The 24,302-nt window shown below is 37.0% G+C and overlaps 1 protein-coding gene across 1 annotated transcript; it reads right to left on the minus strand.

Annotated features, from left to right (window-relative positions):
• Positions 1–2,931: 2,931 nt before the first annotated feature.
• fmo3 (flavin containing dimethylaniline monoxygenase 3) lies at positions 2,932–18,797 on the minus strand. The gene is given in 9 exon segments (NM_001015707.1): positions 2,932–3,557; positions 4,390–4,462; positions 5,336–5,691; positions 7,285–7,484; positions 9,430–9,572; positions 11,124–11,286; positions 13,126–13,314; positions 17,580–17,724; positions 18,753–18,797. Coding segments are annotated over 8 exon segments (1,605 nt in total). The 5' UTR covers positions 17,718–17,724; positions 18,753–18,797; the 3' UTR covers positions 2,932–3,214.
• Between the last annotated feature and the right edge of the window lie 5,505 nt (positions 18,798–24,302).

Here is a 24,302-nt window from a genome sequence, read left to right on the forward strand (position 1 = left end):
ATATCCTTTATATATGCTTGCTTTTGGCACAGAGAGAAAACAATCTCATCATGTGAATCAGATTCCACCCTGTTCAAATATGTTGCACAACCTTATATAACTTTCAGAGTTAAAAGTGCACTAGCATTTAGTTCATCACCCAGTAAAAATATCTGCCTACAGGTCAGACAAAATGGTAAATTCAAAGGACATAGAAAGGCCAATGCATTTGGGGTGGCAATAAGTCCAGCCCAGCATTGTTTTTCTTTTCCCTCAAGTAGTTATGATTGTTACTCCTGGAAAAGGGGGGCATTTTTGATAAGTGGACATGAACACTTACAAAATTCTGAATATCAGAAAAAAGCTTTAAAGTTTTAAACTGCTGGGAAAACACCAGGGATCCAGGAATTTGATAATTTTCTGGTAAGAAATAGGGTATTTTGTCCTACACATAAACTAAACTGATGATCAGCTGCAGTTATAAAGTGGGTTAGGTATGCTGTGTCAATGTGATTAGCCATCATTGTTAGATGTAACTAGAAGCTTTCTTGCTGGTATAGGATTGGGGTTTACAGTCAGCGAGTTTAATATTGTGATTTACAAGTCTCACCAGAAGTGACACTCCTGGATTAGAGAGCAGTGGCTCAGTGATGGTATAGAGAAGCAAGATGGACCAATGAAGAAGCAACCCTGTTAGACAGCTGGAGGATCATTAGATTAAAAGATTGTTTAGTAGAAAACCCCAAATGCTATTTAAGAGTCCCTACCCATAGAACAGAGGTCCTCAGCTGTTTTTACTCATGAGCCACACTCAGATGTAAAAAGTGTTCGTGAGCTACACAAGCATTAAAAAATTCTGTGATTGGCTATTTGGAACCCCCATGTGGACTGCTAGCCTGCAGGAGTCTCTGCTTGGAGTAAAACTGTGTCTTTGTGCTTCCAGAACTCAACTTCAAGCTAGAAATGTAGAAATGGCACCTACTTTGAGGCCACTGGGAGTAATATCAAAGGGGCAACGAGCAACATGTTGCCCCCGAGCCACTGGTTGGGGATCAATGCCCCAGACCATAATAAAAAGATCAAAGGGGTACTGTCCTTTTAGAGAGTCTTTAAAAACAAACAATTGTTTTCTATACATCAGGGAATGTTTATCGAAATTACAAAATGCTCTTCAATTTTTCTTGCTGAATTTCACATGAGAAATGTTAAGGTACAAACGAATAATCATCAATTTCCCACCTGTTCCTTGTTCAGCCTTGTTTGTGTTCTTAGTTTGTAGTTAATCCTATTGCATGTGCTTGAGTGCTTCATGTAGTTCAATCAAAATAGTGCATTCATTATAACCCTGCCTAAGTAAGTTTTTTTTTCTGTTCATTTTTAATAAGGACAAGGAGTTCAGTGGTGTGTGTGGGGCTAGGTGTGCCTCAGTTACGGCTCATTCCTACTTCATTTATCAAGACACTGTGCTTCAAAGTTTATAAATCTGTCCATTTTTTGTTCATTTAGAAAAGTCAAAATAGGGTCTGAATATAATTCTCACCAAGTGCCAGTGTCTGTCAAAGTTCTGTAGCGTAAACTGTTAAGCCCACTTATGTAATAAAAGACACATTTTTCCCAGGTGCAATAACCCATAGAAACCAATAAATGCTACCTAGTGATTAGTTGCCATTGGTATTAAGACTTGAAGCACACTATGCACTTTTTATTACATAACCCTTCAAGCACTATTGCACCCCTTTTTATGATGGTCTTAAAAATTATGTTCTGATTTCTCTGAGGTGCATCCCATTGTGAAGAACTGAGTGAATATTGTTCTCTAAACTCAGGCAACTGACAGCAGCCAGGAGCATTCTGTGAATCACAGAAAAGAACAGGGAGCTCCTGGGGTCATTGTTAGAGGCACTGATCATCATTGCTAAAGGGCTGATATTGCCTTGGGCTAGTAAAAGAAGCCCAAAACATACTGTGAAACATTTCTTGCTTTGTTATGGTTTTGTTCTTTAATAAGTGCTTTGAGCAGTAAGTGCATTGCCTGAAATATAAATTATGCTGGTCTATTGAATAATGTGCAAGACTGCAAGGAAAAGGATTGCCACTTGCCACCCCTTACATGCCTGACAGCAGTGGGTACAAATAATGTCGGACAATGGGGGCTTTTTGTGCTAATTTTTTTTTAATTAATCACTAAGCTTCCAAAAAAAATGAGCCCTTAACTATCTTATTTACATATATAACGTCAATCTCCATGAAGATAAGATTTGTGAACCTAAAATATTAGAGATCACTTCAGTTATTTTTATAAATACATACATTTGTTGTAAAGCTTTGCCTTGGCATTTTACTACATTTCTGTTGGATCATAGTCCACTCACAAAATGAACTATATATGAATAATATCAGGGTTAATATTTCATCTGCAACTCTAATCTTGGGTACAACAGTATAACCCTCCATTGAGTAAATTGTGATCCATTTCTCAACATATAACCCTAGATGTTTACAGAAATGTGTCTTCTCCTGGCTTATCCTCATTTGAAACTCTGATTGGTCTACTGAAGGTTTATTTGGTCTTAGAAATACTTTATATTAGACATTTTCCCTTTTATATAGACTTTTCAAGAATATATAAAAAGCTTTCCTTGCATCATCCCATTTCTCCCCCACATAATTGCTCCTCCTTGTGGTTGCACTGCCATATTTTCCCCTGGAACTAAAGACACTATGCAGGAACACATAGCCTTGGCTTACGTAAGGTCAGCCTTTTATGACTTTGCCTTATGTACAAGATGAATAGCAGCTGAATCCACAACTTGTATCTTCAGATACTCCAGTACTTCATCTTCCAGCATTCTTTCAAACAGCTCAAGTGAAATGTCCACTGTATTTTGTGGATTTTATTTATTTATTTATTTATTTATTTAATTTCTTGCTTAAGAATGAAGAAAATAGATATAAAGATTCAATTGATTTTATCTTGCCCTTTTAATTATAACAGCAATGCTTTTTAACAGAGTGATTTTTCTAAAAATAGAATTTACAGAACAAAGTGGAATAATTACATTTTAGGAGTCATGTACAGGATAATACTGAAAGGTCCAAGCAAGGGTTACTGATTTTAGAGTTTATACATTTCACTTAATTTTGTAGATATCACAACATTGCTTTGGCACTGGTACAAATGTATAGGGTAAAGGTAACATTAAGCACGGTCTGGTAAGAACTTATGATAAAATATCTAGTACCAGGCCAGGAAAACAGCAAAAAGAAGTAAAGGTATAAAAAGCAGCTTAAACAAAGCAGTAAATGAGGATAACCCTGTATGAGATGAAACTTCTCGCTTTTTCATAGCTTGAATTATGCGATTCCACTGATTTAGAATTGAATTTCTTGCCCCTTCCCATTTGCCTGGGCCAGTCAGTCGAAATTGGTAAGGGCTACAAGGACCAAAGAACATTTCCCAGGCCAGCCTAGGGTCAGTTACACAGAGGAGAGGAAGATTAGCTTTGCAGCCAATAGAAGAACTCAGTTCGTCCATGTAGGTGATATAATCTGTGGACAAAGTCTCACTCTGACCAAACCTTGAGAGAGAGAAATACAATATTTTTTTTATGATATCATTAGTTTGTTGCTGTATGGTGTATTCCATTAAGTCTCCCTCATATTTACTAGGGCTTATTTAACAAAACACATGCTAAATTGCAGTTGTAAGTGGTCCTATTAGCTAACAACCAATCAATAATTACCTTTCAACAGTCTACTACAAGTTAGAAAATAAAAGCACAAATATAGAAATGGTTGCTATTTGTAACTACAATCAATCTATTTGTGGTTGTACGCCATATGTAAATAAAAGTACAAAATTGGCTCAAGTGCAGTAACGATAGCAATCCTTTTAATATGAACTTCTTTTTTGTTTACTGTTTTCTAGTTAACCCCACTGGGGGGCACTATTTGTGTAATGTTAGGGGCCTATTTATGAAGCTGCAAAATAAGCAGCTGTACCATTCTGATTCACTGCCCAATAGGCCCTCTTGTAACAAGAAGGTCACACCTTCAAATTTCCCTTTATCCAGTGTTGAGTAGGTCTAAGAAAACAGTACAATGTACCATGTACACACTGAATCATGAACAATTCTCCATTACAAAAATGGATTTATTCCAACAGTTGTATCTCTAACACATTTTTTTTACAGAAAATAATATAGAAAAGACTTATCAATGAATTGAAACTTATGATTTTGCATGGTCCATATTTAAGGAGAAGTCTGAAATAAGTGTTAATGTGTTTTATACCATTGGCTACTTATGATTTATTATAATTGTCATGGTTGCACTGACTTGTAAAAATATAAAACAGGATGGGTTAGAAAGGCATGAGTGTATGGATTTACACAAATAACACAGCCTTACCAGCTCTTCTTCTCTGTTTCTTCTTCATTAAGTTCCTGCAACATACTCTCCTTGGGTGGCAACTTACATATTCCTTGCACAAGAAGAGATTAAATATGGAAAAGTTGGTCGGATGAATGGTGAAACATTTTCAAGAAACTCAAAAGTCCAGTAGCTTTAGATTATATTTTACTAGACATTGAACTTAGGACAAGGACAACAGGAGCTTGGAATTTAAGGCTGGCTTGGACACAGCAGAATGGGCCAATGATCAAGCACAGGGTGCTGTAAAAGTTGGGCTTAAATAGCCCTTAAGTGGGCTTTTGCCTGCAGATGAATTGTAGGCTTGGGACAGAAAACATTGACAGGGGGTAGATGTGAATAGATAGGAAAAAATGTAAAGGAAACTAACAAGGAGACAAAGTTATATAATAGGAGAAATCACATGACTCTTATTTTTCTCTAGGACTTCACTCTAGCAGGAGGTGGGTCTGCCCGAGGGCCTGAGGTCAGTACAGGAGTCAAGACCAAGCACTAAGTTAACCATCCCTTAGTAAAGCAAAGATCACATAGGTGAACGAGGATCAGTTAGTGACAGCCTAGTTTCCAGTCACAGTACACCCCAGCTGTATAATCGTCAGACCTGCAAGACCAATCCTTTGCTCCAACAAGAAAAATAGTGGGGTTAGAACAACCCCTTTAAGTTCATAGTAAAAAACCACTGGAGCTAATTTCTTTTATTATTTATACTGTCACAAAACTACTGTCCAAGGACCCAGGTGAGAAAGGGAGTCAAAATATAACATTTTTCTATTGTTCAATAGCTATGTTTTTTGAAGGGATGTCAATTAATTCCACCCTCTTTTTTCTTGTTAAACATTCATTAATATTGTCCTTGTCATCAGTGTTTTCCTAGTTTCAATCCACACAAAATGAAACCTGAACATACAGACGGCATTCTACTTACCTTTAAGTACTCTGAGAGCCCAGCGAGCCTGGACATCAGAAGTTGATGGGATACTGCCTAAGGACTGGAGCAATCCAATAACAGCCAGAGTTGGCTTTTCAAGCTTTGGTGGGAAGACTCCTTTATACAGTGAGACTTTATTGTTGCTGTTCTTCATGATAGAGTCATCAATGAATGGATAAGCAAAGCTATATCCAGTGGCAAATATAACAACATCCACATTTTCTGCTATAGAACCATCTTCAAAAATTGCAGACGTCTCAGTAAACTCTCTAATGTTGGGCTTCACAACAACAGTGCCACAGGTAATGCAGGCAGCTAGGTCATCATTGAAAACAGGTTCCTTCCTCAAACCCCTGAATAGTAAATTGCAATATTAGTAGATAAAAATCAGGTATTAGGTAAAAATCATATTCTGTATCCGCAGGTGTCATTCTGGTGCCAAGGGGGAGTATATAATGCACTAGCAATGCGCCCCCCACTCTAAACCTGCTCCAATGCAAAATTGGTAAACGTGGATCACAGAGTCAAATTCATTGTTGACATTATATGCCATATTAGCTACATGTCGACAGATATATTTAGACACCACTTCACTAACCACTGCTGTTAAGACCCAAATTACTAACTACCTACTAGCTATCTCCGTCTGGATGAACTGAAGGCACCTCAAACTCAACCTAGCTAAAACTAAACTCATGGTCTTCCTGCCCAAACCTAGCCCTTCTGACTTTTACAATAACTATTAATGGCATGACCATTAACCCTGTTAATTAAGCACAGTACCTGGGGGTTACCTTTGACCAGTCCCCCTCCTTCTCTAATCGGACTAAAGGAAAACTATACCCCCAGATAGTTTATATCATATTAAGTAACCTATTAAAGAATCTCGCCAAATTGGAATATATATATATATATATCAGTAAATATTGCCCTTTTACATCCTTTTCCTTGAGCCACCATTTTGTGATGGGCTGTGCAGCTCTAACTGTACCAGAAAGAAGTGTGGAAGCAAAAGGCAGAACTCTGCCCATTAATTGGCTGATGTAGCCTAGCATGTATGTGTACCTTAGCCTGTTTGTGTGAACTGTGACTCCTATAATCCCAGAAAGCGGCCCTTAATTCTTAAAATGGCAATTTTCTATTTAGGATAACCCAATAGCACATACTACTAAAAAGTTAATTTTTATGAAAATGGTTTGTTTAGATGAAGCAGGGCTTTACATATAAGCTTGTTTATGCAATATATTTTTATAGAGACCTACATTGCTTGGGGGTATAGTTTTCCTTTTTTCCTGCCAAAACCTGCCGTTTTTATGTTGCCAAAATACGCCCCATTCTTTCACTTGTAACAGTTAAAACACTTATGCATGCCTTTATCCTATGGCATTTAGGTTACTGTAATCTCCTATTAACCGATCTCCACATTTCTCTCCCTTACAATCAATCTTCTGCTAGGATCCTTCTGGTCTCTCCTAAGAGGGAACCTGTTCAGCCCCCAAGTAAAATCTTTAGCATGGCTGCCTATTAAGCAAAGGATAGTGTACAAAATTCTTTTGCTAACTTTCAAAGCCCTTCACTCCTCTGCTCCTCACTACATTTCTTCACTGGTCTCCCTGCACGTTCCTGGTCATCTCCTCCTCTCCTCTCAAAACCACCTTCTTTTTACACCATCCACGCCCATTCGTAAGGAACAATCCCTCAATCTCTTTAGGAAAAAACCCAAACACTTAGATTGGAAGCTCTATGGGACAGGGACCTCTTTCCTACTGTGTCTCATACCATTTGGCACTTAATCTGTGTATTTATACTTTTTCATTGTATTTATTATAATACGTGTCCTTCCTGTGTGTACTGTTGTACATTGTGAGATTGTACAGTGCGTATTTTTGTGGCACTTTATAAATAAAGTTATACATACAATTATATCATTTGATACAAAAACATACTTGTCCACAGGTACCAAGCCATAGTTTTCATGACTGAACCTTTTGTTCATCATTCTTTCATACAGATAGTCAGATATCGCTCTAGGTAGGATTTTATTGAGGAAGAAATGATAGCGTGTCAAGTAGACCATATCCCAGGGGTAGCCATTATCCCAGACGCGACTCATAATCCAAGAACCACTTCTAGTACTGAGCCAGACCTATCACAGATTAAAGAATAAACCAATATATAATAAATGGCAGAAGGGCAGAAGCCAAAAAAGCATTTTAAAAATATATATCACTATTATATTGACATATTCCTGTGAAGGAAGAATAATGTAACAATTTCAAACATGCCCTTATTATGGATCCAGGACTTGGTTCTGAATTCAGCTGAATGTAAATCCTGTTGAAATTATGAATTTGGCAACTTCCTAATCACATAATATATCAAGCTCTGAAAACATAAAAACTTGGGCTTGGAAATAGAAAAAGGAATAACAAAAAGAGGTTATTCTTCATAGTTTTGTTGGTTTTTGATTGTTTTTTTCTACTTTAGTTATCTACACAGACCATCAGTTCCCAAAATATAGATAATAGCATGGCCATATGTTTTCCAGCAAACTGGATCATTCAAGTATAATATATCTGAATATAGTTGAACTGTAGTTGACTTGCCAAGCCTGGAAGCCTTAACTGCATTCCATTGGCTATATTCAGTTATAAATCAGCACAGAGGAGGATCAGCCCTCAAAGCAGGAAACGCATAGTAAAAAAGAAAATAGCCACATTTTTTCAATCTCGTTTTCCAAATATAGTTTAAAAACAATTTACAGGTGAGTAAAACTCAATGGGACTTGTAACATAAGCAATTCACATGTTTTTATTACGATTGTGTCCCTGGTGACAAATAATTATGAGAATAATAACTACAGTATAATTTCAGTATAAGAAAACCTTTGCAGTCATAACCCAGGAGGAGTGTCAGGGCATTGGGGTTTTTAGTAACAGATTGTAAAAAAAAAACAAAATAATGCTGCTTGTTCATTCTTGTTTGTAAATATTTTGGAAATTTTGTATAGGGAAGCACAAAACTGCATATCAATATTTATCAGCTAAAATTGTTTTTGTCTTTTTTTAAATTCACTACTGATTGATTGATAGGGACACATGAATTCATGGAAACATGATTTTTTTTAAAATGCATCAGTTAATAGTGCCCCTCTGGCAGAATTCTGCACTGAAATCTGTTTTTTAAAAGGTACATGATATAGATATCATTTCTACAATACTCTTGTATTTGTGTTTTGTTGTTTTTTTATTATTATTTTTAAAAGAGCAAAACATTTTTTTAATATTTACTTTAGAAATTCAACATGGGTCTAGACATATTCTTAGTTTCCCAGGAACCCTCAGCCATGTGACTTGTACTCTGATGAACTTCAGTCACTTCAATCCAAGGGCTGAGGTCTGAGGGAATCGGTGTAATGCTTCACAGGGTCTTATATTCTCCAGAGCAAAAAAGGTTTGAAAACCTCTACCTTAGAAGAAATGTTGCTGCAGATCCTTATGGGACTGCAAAAAACAATAGGATTAGTTTAGGCAACTCATAGTGACTAAAATCACTGACAGTCTGTCTCAGGGCACTGCATCTCTTCTAAAATTCCCTCAGGCCCTTCTTCACCTCTTGTATTGGTTTATTGGAATAAGATGGTGCATTATGAATACATGTTAAATAACAACAACAATAATAATAATAATCACTGGAATCTTTAGATAATATTTAGACCAAATTATAAACCTATTATTACTTATGTTGTATCACTAAGTCCTGCAGAGCTTTACAGTGTAGAGGGTTACAGATGAAATGACTACACATATAAACAACCATGTAACATGGAAGCACATTCAAACATGATTATATTTTAAAGCACTGAGCGCTAATAGGCATGAGAACTCACGAAACCTAACAGCCTACTATATGTATTGTTTGCCTTTGTCCTGCACAATAAATATTAAATGCTATAATTTATTTAGCGACAAATGTTAGTGATTTTAGTGAAATATGTGATTTGTCCAAAATTCCAGTGCTGATGGTGGTGTATCAATTGTTCATGATACCTGTGTTATTTTATTACATGAATTACATTGAATGTTCTTTACCTTTTGAGCTGTATGACTTAGCTCCACAGATATGTCTGCTCCTGTATTGCCCAGGCCGACTACTAGCACACGTTTTCCAGCATACTGTAAGGGCTCTTTGTATTCTCTGTTATGCATGTACCGGCCAGTAAACCTTTCAATGCCTAAATGAGATATATAACACATACTATTATTTGTCTTGCAAATAGTGCAGCTCAGGGTCCAGAATCACAGTTAGCAAATATTAAAAGGAGAAGGAAAGGTGAAATCACGGGGGGGGGGGGGTGGAGTGCCAAAAAGTTTGGCTGAATTAATTTTGGCTGTTGAAATCTAATTGCTGATTGGTTGCCCAATCACCAGTAATGCTTTTGACACAGTATGATAACTATACCCCTTAGTCTACTAAAAAATGATTTCAATGTTAATTCAACCCAACAGGATTGTTTTGCTTCCAATAAGGATTAAGTACAAGCTACTGTTATTACAGAGAAAAAGGAAATCAATTTTAAAAAATTGATTAATTTGATTAAAATTGAGTCTATGGAAGATGGCAATCCTGTAATTCTGAGCTTTCTGGATAACAGGTTTCTGGAAAATGGATCTCATACTTGTACCAGTAATGATCTATAAGGAACATATAAGGATGCCTTTTAAGTTAATACAGGAATTAACCCATAATGGATTTGGACAGATGTTTAATCCTAACAAAGATTTTGTCACAATAATTCATTTAGAAAAACCATTCAAATAAATAAGGCAGATTCACCATAACCTAAAATGTACTAATGTTTTGTTGTTGATGGCCCAGAAATCAAAACTCTTTGCCTGAATTCTGTTATTTTGGATAGAAATGTTATGCATCTAAGACACATAAATCATTCCAAAACAGAAAATCTAGGACAAAATGTATCTCATAATGCACTCCTTTTTGAAGAACATTGATTAAGGACTATGGCATGATCGGTAATATCTTCAACTGGGCTTTGGCTACTGTTCTTTATGTATCACTTGAGGAGTCACTATGTACCTTGGAGTTTTTGGATTCAAATGCTGAATTACAGCTTTAGGAAGAAAGTTACCTCATGCCCAACAAACACATCTTGCATATGGAGTATGAATATAAGTAGAACAGATGACTTCCTGGTGGCTAGGGGCCTTCAAAAATTATAAGATTTTGTGATCTTAATTCGCTTTTCAAAGATCATGGTAGTTTAGTGGTTTAGTAGCTTTGATGATTACTGCAGTGCCTGGTCCCCCCCTTATTAAGCTTTTCTGTCAATGCCTTACTTGGGGTCTGTGCAACAACTGGAGTTTATGCAACAGCCACAAATTATATAAACATGACTTTTTGGACAAGGTGTTTTCCTCTAAAAAGCATGCATGATGTATAAATGCAACCAGACTGCTTAGTTTATGTGATGGGGGTTGAAAAAGTTTAAAGCTAAATAACACATATTGACAAGGACTTGGCAAGTTTTTCTGAGTTTGTGCATTTATGATTATTTCAAATGTTGTAACTGTTCAGTTCTCTTTAGCCAAATATTTCATCACTGTGTGTTTATATGATCTGCTAACATTTTTGTTATACTTTGCAATCTTGTCTGCACAAAGAGGAAAAATATATCCTTCTGAAACTAGAGGCCATTCTTATCATTATCAGGGGAACAAGAAGGCATAGCAGTATTTAAGAAGTCATCTTCCTATATGACACATACCCAAAAACGAATTCAGAGGAAGGTTCGGATACACATGGTGGCCAGTACATATCAGAACAGAATCAAATATGTCTGATGATCGCTCTCCATCATGCTCTGTAATAACTTCCCATCGACCTGTTACTTGAAAGTCTGGGCATTTCTGCACCCTGACAACAGCTGTCTGAAAGGGAAATATAGATATAGAAACTATATTACAGTGGTATTAGATCAGACTACCCCTTCTTTTGGATTAAGAACAATAGCATAATGTTTGCAAGACAAATATTTTGAGAATAAATAAAAAAAACCCACTATATTAATTATATCGCTGATAATATATAACAGTATGTTATACTGTTATATATTAAGAACACCCTACATCTATGTTAGTAAGGTTTAGCACATTATTAAAGGGATACTGTCATGATTTTTATGGTGCACTTTTTATTTCTAAATGACACTGTTTACATAGCAAATAATTCACTCTGCCATTTAAACTTTTATTCTTGAACCAACAAATTTTTTTTTTTTTTTAGCTGTAATATTGGTGTGTAGGTAGCCATGTCAGTGCATTGTGCCTAAGTCTGAGCTTTCAGAAACATTACCCTAAGGGGCTGATTTACTAAGACACGATTTCGAATCCGAATTGGAAAAATTCCGATTGGAAACGAACATTTTGCGACTTTTTCGTATTTTTTGCGATTTTTTTCGGCGTCTTTACGATTTTTGCGTAAAAACACGAGTTTTTCGGCGTCTTTACGAAAGTTGCGCAAAGTCGCGATTTTTTCGTAGCGTTAACACTTGCGCGCAAAGTCGCGCCTTTTTCGTAGCTTTAAAACTTAAAAGGCGCGACGTTTCACGCAAGTTTTAACGCTACGAAAAAATCGCGACTTTGCGCAACTTTCGTAAAGACGCCGAAAAACTCGCGTTTTTATGCAAAAATCGTAAAGACACCGAAAAAAATCGCAAAATTACCGATCATTACGAAAAAAAACGCAATCGGACGCAGTCGGCCCGTTCGTGGGTTAGTAAATGTGCCCCTAAGAGTAAGAACTCACGGAGTGGTTGAGTTGTTCACTATAGATCTCTGCTATTGCGGGCAAAAAACTGCATCGAAAAGGCTTTCCACTGGCAACAACAGTTGTTGCCTTTACATTGCTTCTCCTGCAGGAGGTTGAAGTGATGTGAAGGGCCTTCCGCTGGCAACTCCTATTGTTGCCAATGGAAAGCCTTTTTGAAGTGGTTTGTTGACTGCAATAGATTACTTCAGTCCATGGGTTCTTACCCTAAAGCTGTGCCGTGTTTGGTCCTTTCAGATTATAAAATTAGATTACCAGTGGACATATAATCTCCCTGTATAATGGAACTCTGCTTATCTGGAAGCACAACAAAGGGGTGAAGGTAGGTGGTACAGGTATAGGAGCCGTTATCCAGAATGCTTGGGACCAAGTGTATTCCAGATAAGGGGTCTTTCTGTAATTTGGATCTCCATACCTTAAGTCTACTAAAAATCAATAAAACATTAATTAAACCCAATAAGATTGTTTTGCATCCAATAAGGATTAATTATATCTTAGTTGGGATCAAGTACAAGGTACTGTTTTATTACTACAGAGAAAAAGGAAATCAGTTTTAAAATTCTGAATTATTTGATTAAAATGGAGTCTATGGGAGATGGGCTTTCTGTAATTCGGAGCTTTCTGATTAATGGGTTTCCGTATAAGGGATCCCATGCCTGTATTATACTCGTAATCTAATTATCTACTTTGCATCTTAACAATAGATACCCTCTAATAATTGTTTAAAGTGATTCAAATGCATATAGAGATGCAAAATTTTTATATCTTTGGTAAAAAAGCAAAATAATCAAACAAAAATATGTTGTGTTTTAGCTGCAAACAATCCAGCATTCATGTACACACACACAAATCCATTTTCTAGTAAAATTGTCACACACAAGAGAATTAAATAATGAGCACATTTGTATTACCCATTCTCTTTCTCATTCTTTTAGGCATACCTTGAACTTTATGTATCTCGCAAGGTCAAAATGTTTGACGTAGAGGCGCAGGTAGTTTAAAAACCAGGAGTTGTGCATGTAATTAGGGAATTCATCAGGAATAGGAAAGTCTGGGTAACACATCATTTCCTTGCAAGCATTGGTGCAGACTGATCGGTAGATACTGGCTCTGCCCTCTTCTGCACATTCCTTAAAAGCAATTTCAAAACTCTGTTTAGTATGAAATGGTTTAGAATAGAGTATTCATTATTTTACAACCTTTGTTTCTACCTAAAAGAAATATGGAAGATCCCACAGACATTACGGTGGTTAAAAATTCAGACAAGGAGAAACTAAAGCAGCAGCCAATTCCCCATGAGGCGGTCAATGCAAGTATTTACTTAATGCAACTTTTGTTTCAAAATGCTAAAGTCTGAGTTTCAGAACTCGTAACTGATTATGAAAGGAGGCAAAAGGGACAGAACTGGGTTCCAAGCACAGAGAGATCTTAATCTTGCTTGCTTATTCTTGCATCGATTGGAGGACTATAAAGGAAACTAACACAAAACTTCTTTTTGAATTGCTTGAAGAAGGCTATAAGGATGCACTAATTGATTATTTTGTATTTATGTCTTTATGGTGGTAGGCAGACCTGCCATTTATATATATATTAGAGTATATTAGATTTCATGTGTCAGATTTTAGAGCTGTTTTAGAGAACTAAACTTTAAAGAAGTACTAAAGCTTCAAGGGAATCTATTGCAAAAATGAAAATGTAATCTACGCTTTATCTCACCGAAATAAGAAAACTTTTTAAATATAATCAATTCAAATGTTCGTATAGTTTCTGAAATATTCAAGTTATTCTTCACTATCCCTCTCAGAAATCTGTCTCTCTCTATTTTCTCTTCATGCAGAAGGTGTAGTCAGATTTTGATTGACAGTTCTTATACATCATTTTGGGTGGTTACACCCTTTGCCTAGAAGATGTATTAGAGATGACCTCTCTACTCACCAGTTCTGATGGAAATCCTGTTTTTTTGCATGAAGCCAGAGACTGTTAGATTTTGTTTGTTTACATCTGCTAGGAAAGGGACACCCCTTTTAAAATGTATAAGACTTACCTGTCAATCAAAATTTGACCCTTACTTCTGCCTGACGAGAGAGAGAAGAGTGACAGGTTGCTGAAAGTGAGATGGAAGATAACCTTCCATCAGCCCTTTAGCAGGGAAGATCTATGCCCCCAAAGATGCCCCCAGTAGATGCCCCAAGGCTGATCAGATTAGATTATTATTACACAACAGCTCCGAAAGCAGTGCATTTTGCAACAGACTTTAATGATAAGCCCTGTAGCATCAGTTTATGGGACAGACAAAGCTGATTTTCTGCTTGATAATTTGCAACAACCACTAAGCTGAACTTTGCAACAGCTGCCCAGAGCACACTGAGCAGGTGTAGTGTCACTGACTGTCACATCTAACAAAATCCAAAATAGGGAGCTCCTGTGATAACTTTGAAGTCCTGGGTCATTACTACTATAGAGATACTGAACCTTTAAGCTGCTGCCATAAGTTCTGTATAAAAAAACCAAGGCATTTGTAGCCATATTTATATTAAGAGTTTGGTTCTCCTTTAAGTGCCTATATTAATACAAGAGTACCCTGCATTTTTGCAGTGTTTTTAAACCTCTTTAACTTCAAAGGATAATATAGTTGCTATAGTGAGGGCATAGCAATGCAATGTAACCGGTGAAGCACCGGGCCAAATTTTTTTTAACCCTAAGAAGTCTATGTGATCAGGATGTGGTCAAGATTAATAATTGTACAATACCAACTACTAATACCAAGGGCTGATTCGTTGTACAGGATACAGTGGGCATATATATTTGTATATATATGTAGCCCACTTTAGAGAATGTGCTGCTACCTGCTGAGATCTAGTGGCGCTAACAGGATCCTGAGCCCCGCTTACTTTGGGGAACAGAGGTTGCTGTACTATTTGGCGTGCCTCCACCCAGGATAGGGACAGACTGAACTGTAACTCCCCTCCTGAGAACTTGATATTGTACTTCTGCTTGGGGACTCCCAGCCCTCCTGGCACCTTGCCCCCTCCCTGGGGTAGTTGCTTACCCGGCAGTGTGGATCCTCCAGATAGTAAGACAATGCACTCAGATAGTATAATGAACTAAGTGATTTCTTTATTTGCAGAATGGATGACAGATAGACTTTGCAGGAGTTACAGAACACGTCAGGGAACACTCTTTTCCTTAGGGGACCCTCTCTCCTGGGATACCGTCAATACTCCAGCCAGATGACCCTCTTTTGGGATTCCCTCCGGTACTTCACGCCAGAAGCCCCTCTCTAGGGCACTTCCCGGTACTCCCGCCAAGCGGACACCCCCTTGAGACCTCACCCCGGAATATCACCCGGCTATCCCCCGGATTAGGCAAATCACTTATTACTACCACTTGGTTCCCTGACTCCAGCAATCAGTGCTGGGAGATCTTAATCTCATTAAATCTCCTGTAGGGGCCAAGCTGCCCAGCTAAATAGCCTATCTACCACTCCTAGAGCGGCCTATAACCTTTAGCTTACTAACTACTCCTGGCCTGTAGCTGGCCTCTTGCCAGAGGGTCCCAGGCAGGAAGACCTGGCTGCACAAGGCTGCACAAGGCTGCACAGCCTTATATACTGTGTGCACCACCCTGTGGCCATAACCCTGAACTGCAGGGATACTCCCTTTCTTAACACAAAAACAACTAGGACCACCCTTAGGTGTCCAATTCCCTAAGGCCACCCTCTAGTGCCTGTCAAAGGAGAACCCATCCTAGGGGCCCAATTTTGGAGATCCCTACATATATATATAGATACAGGTTGTCAGCAAGCTGCACACCATGAGAAGAGATGATACCCGGGTGCCAGTGCAGTAAATGTAGATATACAGGGTTGGAAATGACAGCACACGCGGGTTTTTCATGATATATAAATATATATTTTTATTTTTATTTTTTTTTCCAAAGCTGAGAGGTTTAGAGGAATGGGGTTAATAAGGGATCCCATCTTCTCCCCTACTATTTAAAAGCGATTGCACAATACCAGATGATATAGTAGCATTTCTAGCAGCTACATCTAGAAATGTAGAGGTTGCAAGATGAGTATTTAATCTGAACAATTATTGTAGGAGGAAAATAATTAATGCTGCAATCACTAAAGATATAAAATGATCTGCCCTCAGGAGCATTCATTTGTACAAACGTTGTACAAACATTTGCAAATCAAACAACTAACCAGCAGCTCTTACATTTTGTATTTTCCTTTTTAATGTGGCCATGTTATTCCAGATACAAAAACTGTGCGGTTTCTTATTTATTTCCCCGAGGTTAAAAATGTTCAAAAGTACTTTGTGTAAATACACAGATATAATAGCAACCACTCAACATCTAGAATTACCCCTTGAAGACAATTTGTTCTGTTTGATTGGGCAGATTGTTGTTCACATTTTATAGCATTAATTATGAATAGCGAGAGGGAATGGGTATTTTAAAGGATATCGTGAGAAATATTATGAATTAGCTTCACTGGTTTTACTAGGAATGTAAATTCTATAGGACAGTATTAAATGTCAGGTAACATATCTTACCTTTGAGATTGAGACCTACAAGGGCCTCCATCCATGTACCAATAATTGTACCTAACCTAATACATGATCAGCTTGAGAGAGTGCATTTCATAGAAGATATTTAGCATACAATGGTTTTGTTCCTCAACTTGTGATAAGGAGGGGAAAATCTGACTGTAAAGGTGCCCATACACTGAAAGATCCGCTTGTTTGGTGACCTTGTGTGGTGGGTGATATTGGATTGATCCAATACTTTAGCCCAAGGGATCACATTGACAGGACACAGGCCCTTTGGATGAGGGCTGCATCAAGGTGCCAATGTGATCCTTACCCCAATGAGATTTTTTAATCTGTCCTATTGACACCTGGCTAATATTTGGGCAGATATCGGTGGGGTAGGCCTTTACATGGCTTGTTACATACACTGTCTGGTCCAGCACTAACTCCGTGTATCAATTGCTTTTTTATAATAAAAAATTTCCAGGTTCATTCCACACAATCCATATATAGAAGATGACTTGGCACAGCAGGGGGCAGGTAGCAAAAGCATATGCAATTCTTTTTCATTTTAGTGAATTAAGCCAGAGTCGGACTGGGTTGCCCAGGGTTACACCACTCATTTTGGAACGCATGGTCATCTTTATTTTTTCACAGCATGTAAGCAGCGAGTGGGAGTGGCTGGGGGTGGATTGGGATGCGGGCAGGTGGCAGGGCCCAACAGGGTCAGGGCCCACCATGGTATTTCCTGGTAGCCCTGTGGCCAGTCCGACCCTGAATTTAGCATATTATTGATATTCTTTCTTAAAGCTCTCTGGCCACTTCCTATTTCATAATGCTAAAGTGAAATTATGTCTTACCGTATAGTTCCAGAGACCTCCAATACTGTCACTCTTTTCAAAACAGGTAGCCTCAAGTCCAGCTTCCAGGCTACACTTGAGAGCAGCTAGGCCACTAATTCCAGCACCAATTATTGCCACATTGCGTACCACGCTCATATTTAATCTAAAACACAGTGCAACATAAAAACATGCTGAAATGTCTTAGGCAATAGTAGTGGGCTCTATATGGAGTTTTCTTAAGTATACTTCACTGAACAACCAAGCATAAAACAAAACAAAATTTAGTTATCGTTATACAGTCAAATAAAATTGATTAAGAAAAAAAAGGGGGTTGTTCACCTTTAAATTAACGTTTAGTATGATGTAGACAATGATACGCTAAAACAATTTACAATTGGTTCTCATTTGTTATGTTAAATGGCTTTTCAGTTATTTAGCTTTTTGTTCAGCAGCTCTCCAGTTTGGTATCTCAGCAGCTATATGGTTGCTATGGCCTTATTTTCATAAGCAACCAGGCAGTGGTTTGAATAAGAGACTAAAATAAGTATTGTAGAGGGACTGAATAGGTAGATAAGTAATAAAAAGTAACAATAACAATAAAATTGTAGCCTCACAGAGCAATATAGCAGAGCAACATTTTTTTTCTTGTTGGGGTCAGTGACCCCCATCTGAAAGCTGCATAGAGGTAGAAGAGGAAGGCAAATAACTCAAAAACTATAAAGAATAAATAATGGATACCAACTTCAAAAAATACTAGGAATATGTCCTTTATATACATATAACATACTAAAAGTTAACTAAAAGGTGAACTATCCCTTTAAAGATATACAAAGTATGGAGCTCTAGAAGACACAAAGAGCCCTGTATGAAACATATAAGAAAATCACCTGCCCTACATTTATTAAATAGTTTAGTCATGTATGTGTTGCCTTGATGTCTAGCTAAGCATCCCTATATAGCCTGGATGTCTAAGCATCCCTATATAGCATGATCTTCCATAGCAGCATGAGCAGAACTCACATGCATTTAAGTTTAGCTTATATTACTGAGCCACAGACTGGCTTGTGATGGAGTACTTATTTCCTGTGGTAATAAAATACATATCTGATTGTTTGCAGCAGTTGCTGCTCTAGGGCAATTTGTCAAGTGACTGCAGTGCTGAAATAGCCAAATAGTATTACTGTTACTTACATTGTGCTGCTGATTTAGAAGGAGCTGAGCCTTTTGTATTTGCCGGATTCTCTCCTTTAGTATTGTCTATTCCAGCAAAGGGACCAGACCTGAACGTATTATGGTCATTTTATGTTGGATTATTGGACTTTGTCCTAGTCAACATGGAAGTTATCCAGACTCCTCCCCTTAGATTGTCTGATGGCCAAAGAGTTCTGCAACAGCATTTTTAATTTAGTTCATTTCATTCTTTCATTCTAGAGGGAGTTTTATTTCCCCTAACATACTGGGAAATAACCACACCAGAATTGTTAGAATTTTAACACATTTACTCATTTATAAAAGCATTTTCCCACTCCCACTACAAATTGTGCATTACATATACCGTTTTTGTTCATGTCATTGCTTGTTCTAGCTATTGAAATAATTAAGCAGAATGGAATTGGGTCTTGGCTGGAGGAGACCTGGCTTCTCTGGCTTCTTCTGGGAAAAGTTAATTTATGGTTTAATGCCAGAAAACTTGGGCAGCACTCAATTTGAAGAGAAAACCTTTCTCCTAGTTCGGTTCCAGATTTCCCCCATAGACTTCAATAGAGTTTTCATGTGATAAACAGTGAAATTAGATTTTCTTGTTGAACTGCACTTGCCTCAATGGGAAAATCTGGATCTGAATTATGAGAGAAAAGTTTTTCTCATCTGGCTCCTTGATTGAAAAGACAGAACCAGAAGTGCAGAAAACTACAAACAAATATTGCTTTCAATTACTAATAACGTAAAACCACTGAACATCTAATGAATATTTAAAGGCAGATTTATTGAAATGTGAGTTTAGAGCTCAATACATAAAAACTCACGTTCTATTCATTTCTAGGTTTTTAAAAGCATATTTATCAAATGGCAAACTCCTATTGATAAATACACTTCTAAAAATCCCATAGGAATGAACAGAATGTGCTCTAAACTCACTTTATGATATATCTACTCCTTAATGTGTATATGAAAGTTGCTTGTAATTATATCCTCCTTTAGTATGAATAAAAAACATTTTTGTCTTTAGTTCTTGATGAAACAATGTATATATAAAAAGTTTTCATTTGTACCTATTGGGCCAGATTTAATTTAATGAGAAAAGTTCATCCCCTATTTCAATTCTATATTGTCCCATAGAGCCAGATTCAATTCAATGAGAAAAACTCACTACTCACTACTACTCACAATCTCACTATTTGTCAAATGAAAACTCTATTGAAAAAATATGTCACTCAGATTTACTAATGAGTTTCCACATTACTACCAAATTACAGCTGCAGATTTACTCATTTTCTAATTCAAGCCTTCTGAAACCTGATTTGGCTAATTCGCAAAGAAAACTAGATTGCCAGAAAAATCACATAATTCCATTCATTGAAAAGTTTTAACTTTTTCTAAGAAAAAAATAGCTTAAATGCTAAAAAATACTAATGTAAAACCTCACCAGGTTTTAGTTGCCAGGTTTATTTATCTCAAATTTATAGATATATCTTCTAGAGCTAAATTTTGTAAAAAAAGACATCTGGAAAACAGAAATTGAAAAAAATGGCAGGAAATCAAACTCAAATTTGAACCAATTTGCCCTATAGTAATGCAAAAAATGATATTTGTTGATTTAGAAAGTCATTAATACAAGAGCGCTGTGTTGAATCTATAGTTATGATCTTTTGTTTTTTGCAATTGGTAAAGACGACTTGGATTGCAAATGATATGAACAGAAGATATCCCCCTGGATATTCCTGCTTGAACTTTCTTAAATGTCCCCAATTTTTTTTCTAATTTTCTTATAGACTTTCTGGGGTCTTTCTGAATCTCATGTTATCTGCACACAGCTCCTGCTAAGTTACAGAATACAGACAATACCAGAATTCTCTGAAAATGGAATTTCACCACGGTACCTCTAAGATAAAAAGCATCACAGAGTTTGCAATACAAATAGCTCTTTCTTGGTATATTCTGTCAGTCTGCAATCATGAAAGCAGAGCAAAGGCTGATCATTCCAGCTTATTCATAATCAAGTTTAAAAGCCTAACAGCTTTGATAGAATTTTACTGCTATAGCACTACTTGTTTATAAGGCTTCTGAAAACCAGTCTGCATTACTCACTGCAGTATGTGCACAGCAGGGGCATAGCCAAAAACGTTAGCAAGTATTCATATATGAGCGGGCTGTTTAATTAGTGCTACTGTAACTTTGCTACTGCAAGTGAAATGATTTGACTAAATAAAACGCAGGCATGTAGATAAAGCCAAATGGGGACAAGACCCTGTGTTTACTTGAATCAAACAACAAGCAACAACATTTTGGGGAACTTGCCCCTTTCTCAGGCATACCCCAAAACTTTTACACTTGTTTTACACAAGTTAATACAGGGGCTTGTCTCTGTGTGGAAAATGTTTTTGCATACCTGTGTTTTATTTTTCCATAGATGTTGTTGGTACCTTCCACTTTCATTTATGAGCACTGGAGTTTCACTTATAGGAGAAGCCAGGTGTGCATTTGAATTTGTTAAAATTTTATTCAGTATATTTTAATCCTTTCAAGGTTAGAATAAGTGCTCTCGTGGCCTTTTTCTGCCTTGTGGGGTGACTACAATATCCTGCTTCTAAATATAGGGGACTTTGAGGTAAGCTGACAATATTTAATTTGAATACATTCTAATATCCTACACTGGTACAGTCTCACATGGATTAATATTAGATTTTAATGAGATTTTTAGTCAGTATTCTGGGTCTGTGTTGTGTTCTTATAGCTGCAAATAACTGAATGTACTGTGGGTAACAGCATATGAACTGCATACAACAGTGAGGTGAAACAACTGTCGGTTGAATCAATGTTGGATGAGTAAATGTTAGGATAACCTAGACATGAGAACAATAGGTATTGCCAAAATCAGTGTACCTTTGCACATTTTCATATTGTTGATCATCTTATAATGTATCTTTTAGATATTATAGTATCTCTGCTTCCCTCACTTTCTCATGTTATTATTTGTATTGCTAGCTTCTATTCTCATATTCACTAAGGTGCAGATTTATCGAAATGTGAGTTTAGAGCTTATTACATAAAAAACCATTGAGAAATATCCTTCTAAAAATCCCAAGGTACATGATACATTCTTTTACTTCAACTTGTTTATATGTTTTTACTATACCAACTCGTTGGTTACTACTGGGGCTTGCATTCCATTGTCCTCCTTTGTTCATAGCAGAGATCCCCAACCTTTTTTTTACTTGTGAGCCACACTCAAAGCCAGATAAAAAGTGTTGGAGAGCCACACAAGCATGAAAAAAGTTATTTGGGGTTGCCTAATAAGGACTGTGATTGGCTGTTTGGTAGCCCAATGTGGCCTGCTACCATGCAGGAGGTCCTGCTTGGAGTAAAACTGTGTCTCTGTGCTTCCACAACTTTCCACCAAGCCACAAATGTACAAATTTTCACTTATTTTGAGGCCACAGGGAGCAACATCAAAGGGGGTGGTAAGCTCACGAATCACTGGTTTAGAACATCTCAAGTTAGGGGTGAGAAAGTGTGCTATCCACAGACCACCCACTTTAAACATTACTATTTTGTGCCTAACATCACAATTCTTGAACAGCTTATGCTATTTGTGCACACCTTGTAGATCAATTACCTTGTAGATCTAGAGGCAAAGCAGAGCCATATTAGTCTTAGTATGTTGTCAGGAAATCATGGCAATGGTATTTTGCAGTACCTGCAGGTGTTCGGAGTTTTTGCTTTGCAGGTTTTTCGTGATATAGATGTATTATGTATTTGCAATCATGTCATTTCCATTGCAGAAATCCAAAAAATAGGAAAAAAGCTTCAGCAGGTTTACTGCAAAACATTTATTGTGGGTAGTGGTAACACAACATGTTTCGGGTCAATACCCTTTATCAAGCGTACACTTGATAAAGGGTATTGACCCGAAACATGTTGTGTTACCACTACCCACAATAAATGTTTTGCAGTAAACCTGCTGAAGCTTTTTTCCTATTTTTTGGATTTCTACAATTGTATTTGGTTGCAGCACAGAGCAACAACTAGGAGCAAAAGTTTTTGTTCGCAAGTATTCTATACAAAGTTCACCAATCATTTTTTATTTTTGTCATTTCCATTGCCTAGCCTAGCTATGTTTTTTTTGTAATATTGAGAGTTAAAGGGAAGAGGTTGGTCCCTGCAACATTTCTAAATTTACAGAAAGTATTCAGACTCTTGGCCAATTACAGTTGCGGCTACAAATATTGGCACTTACTTCAAGTAATGGATCAGTTCTGCCAATCTCCCTGGATGTAGACCAAGAAAAACATTGATCAAGGAATGCAGAGGAGGCTTTATGAATTCTGATGAAATATTGACGGACAAATATGTGTAAAATGCATAATAACAAGCACAATCTGAGTAACAAACAAATTCAGGAGCGAAATGCATGTCAGGCACTGAGATGCAGGGGCATTGTGTGTGTGCATTGATAGCTTTTAAACAATCTATTACACAAGTTTTTCTTAAGAAGAATAAACATGAAATATGCTCTGTACATAAAAATGTAATCCCAACACTTTTTTATTTTGTAGTACCTTTGTGTGCTGTAATAACAGTATCTACCAGCTTTATGCTAAGTATCTACCAGTATCTACCAACTTTATGCTACGTATCTACCAGTATCTACCAGCTTTATGCTAAGTATCTACCAGTATCTACCAGATTTATGCTAAGTATCTACCAGTATCTACCAGATTTATGCTAAGTATCTACCAGTATCTACCAGCTTTATGCTAAGTATCTACCAGTATCTACCAGATTTATGCTAAGTATCTACCAGTATCTACCAGATTTATGCTAAGTATCTACCAGTATCTACCAGATTTATGCTAAGTATCTACCAGTATCTACCAACTTTATACATGTGGGTCCATTCTTTAAGAAAGACTTTCTCCTGGTTAGTTGCATGACTCTTTTTTCAATTATTACCAAAGATTCTCAGTTGCAATTGAATCAAAGCTCTGCAGTATGATAATTCTGCTGCCACTATTAGTCTGTATTTTTGAATGATTTAAATGTACATTTTCATCATGACATGACTACTGATCAAAAAATAATGTGACAAAAAGGAACAGATTTATCAAAATTCTGTTCATTATGGGGATTTTTAGAAGCGTATTTATCAAGGGGTGAAAATTTGAACTCGCCATTTGATAAATACCCTTCTAAAAATCCCATAGGAATGAACAGAACGTGGGCGGGATTTTATGTATTAAGCTCTAAACTCACATTTTGATAAATCTGCCCCTAAGGGGCTGATTTACTAACCCACGAATCCGACCTGAATTGGAAAAGTTCCGACTTGAAAACGAACATTTTGCGACTTTTTCGTATGTTTTGCGATTTTTTCGGATTCTGTACGAATTTTTCGGATCCAATACGATTTTTGCGTAAAAACGCGAGTTTTTCGTATCCATTACGAAAGTTGCGTAAAAAGTTGCGCATTTTGCGTAGCGTTAAAACTTACGCGAAAAGTTGCGCATTTTTCGTAGCGTTAAA

This window comes from Xenopus tropicalis, chromosome 4 (genome assembly GCF_000004195.4).
Source record: "Xenopus tropicalis strain Nigerian chromosome 4, UCB_Xtro_10.0, whole genome shotgun sequence".
NCBI lineage: Eukaryota > Metazoa > Chordata > Amphibia > Anura > Pipidae > Xenopus > Xenopus tropicalis.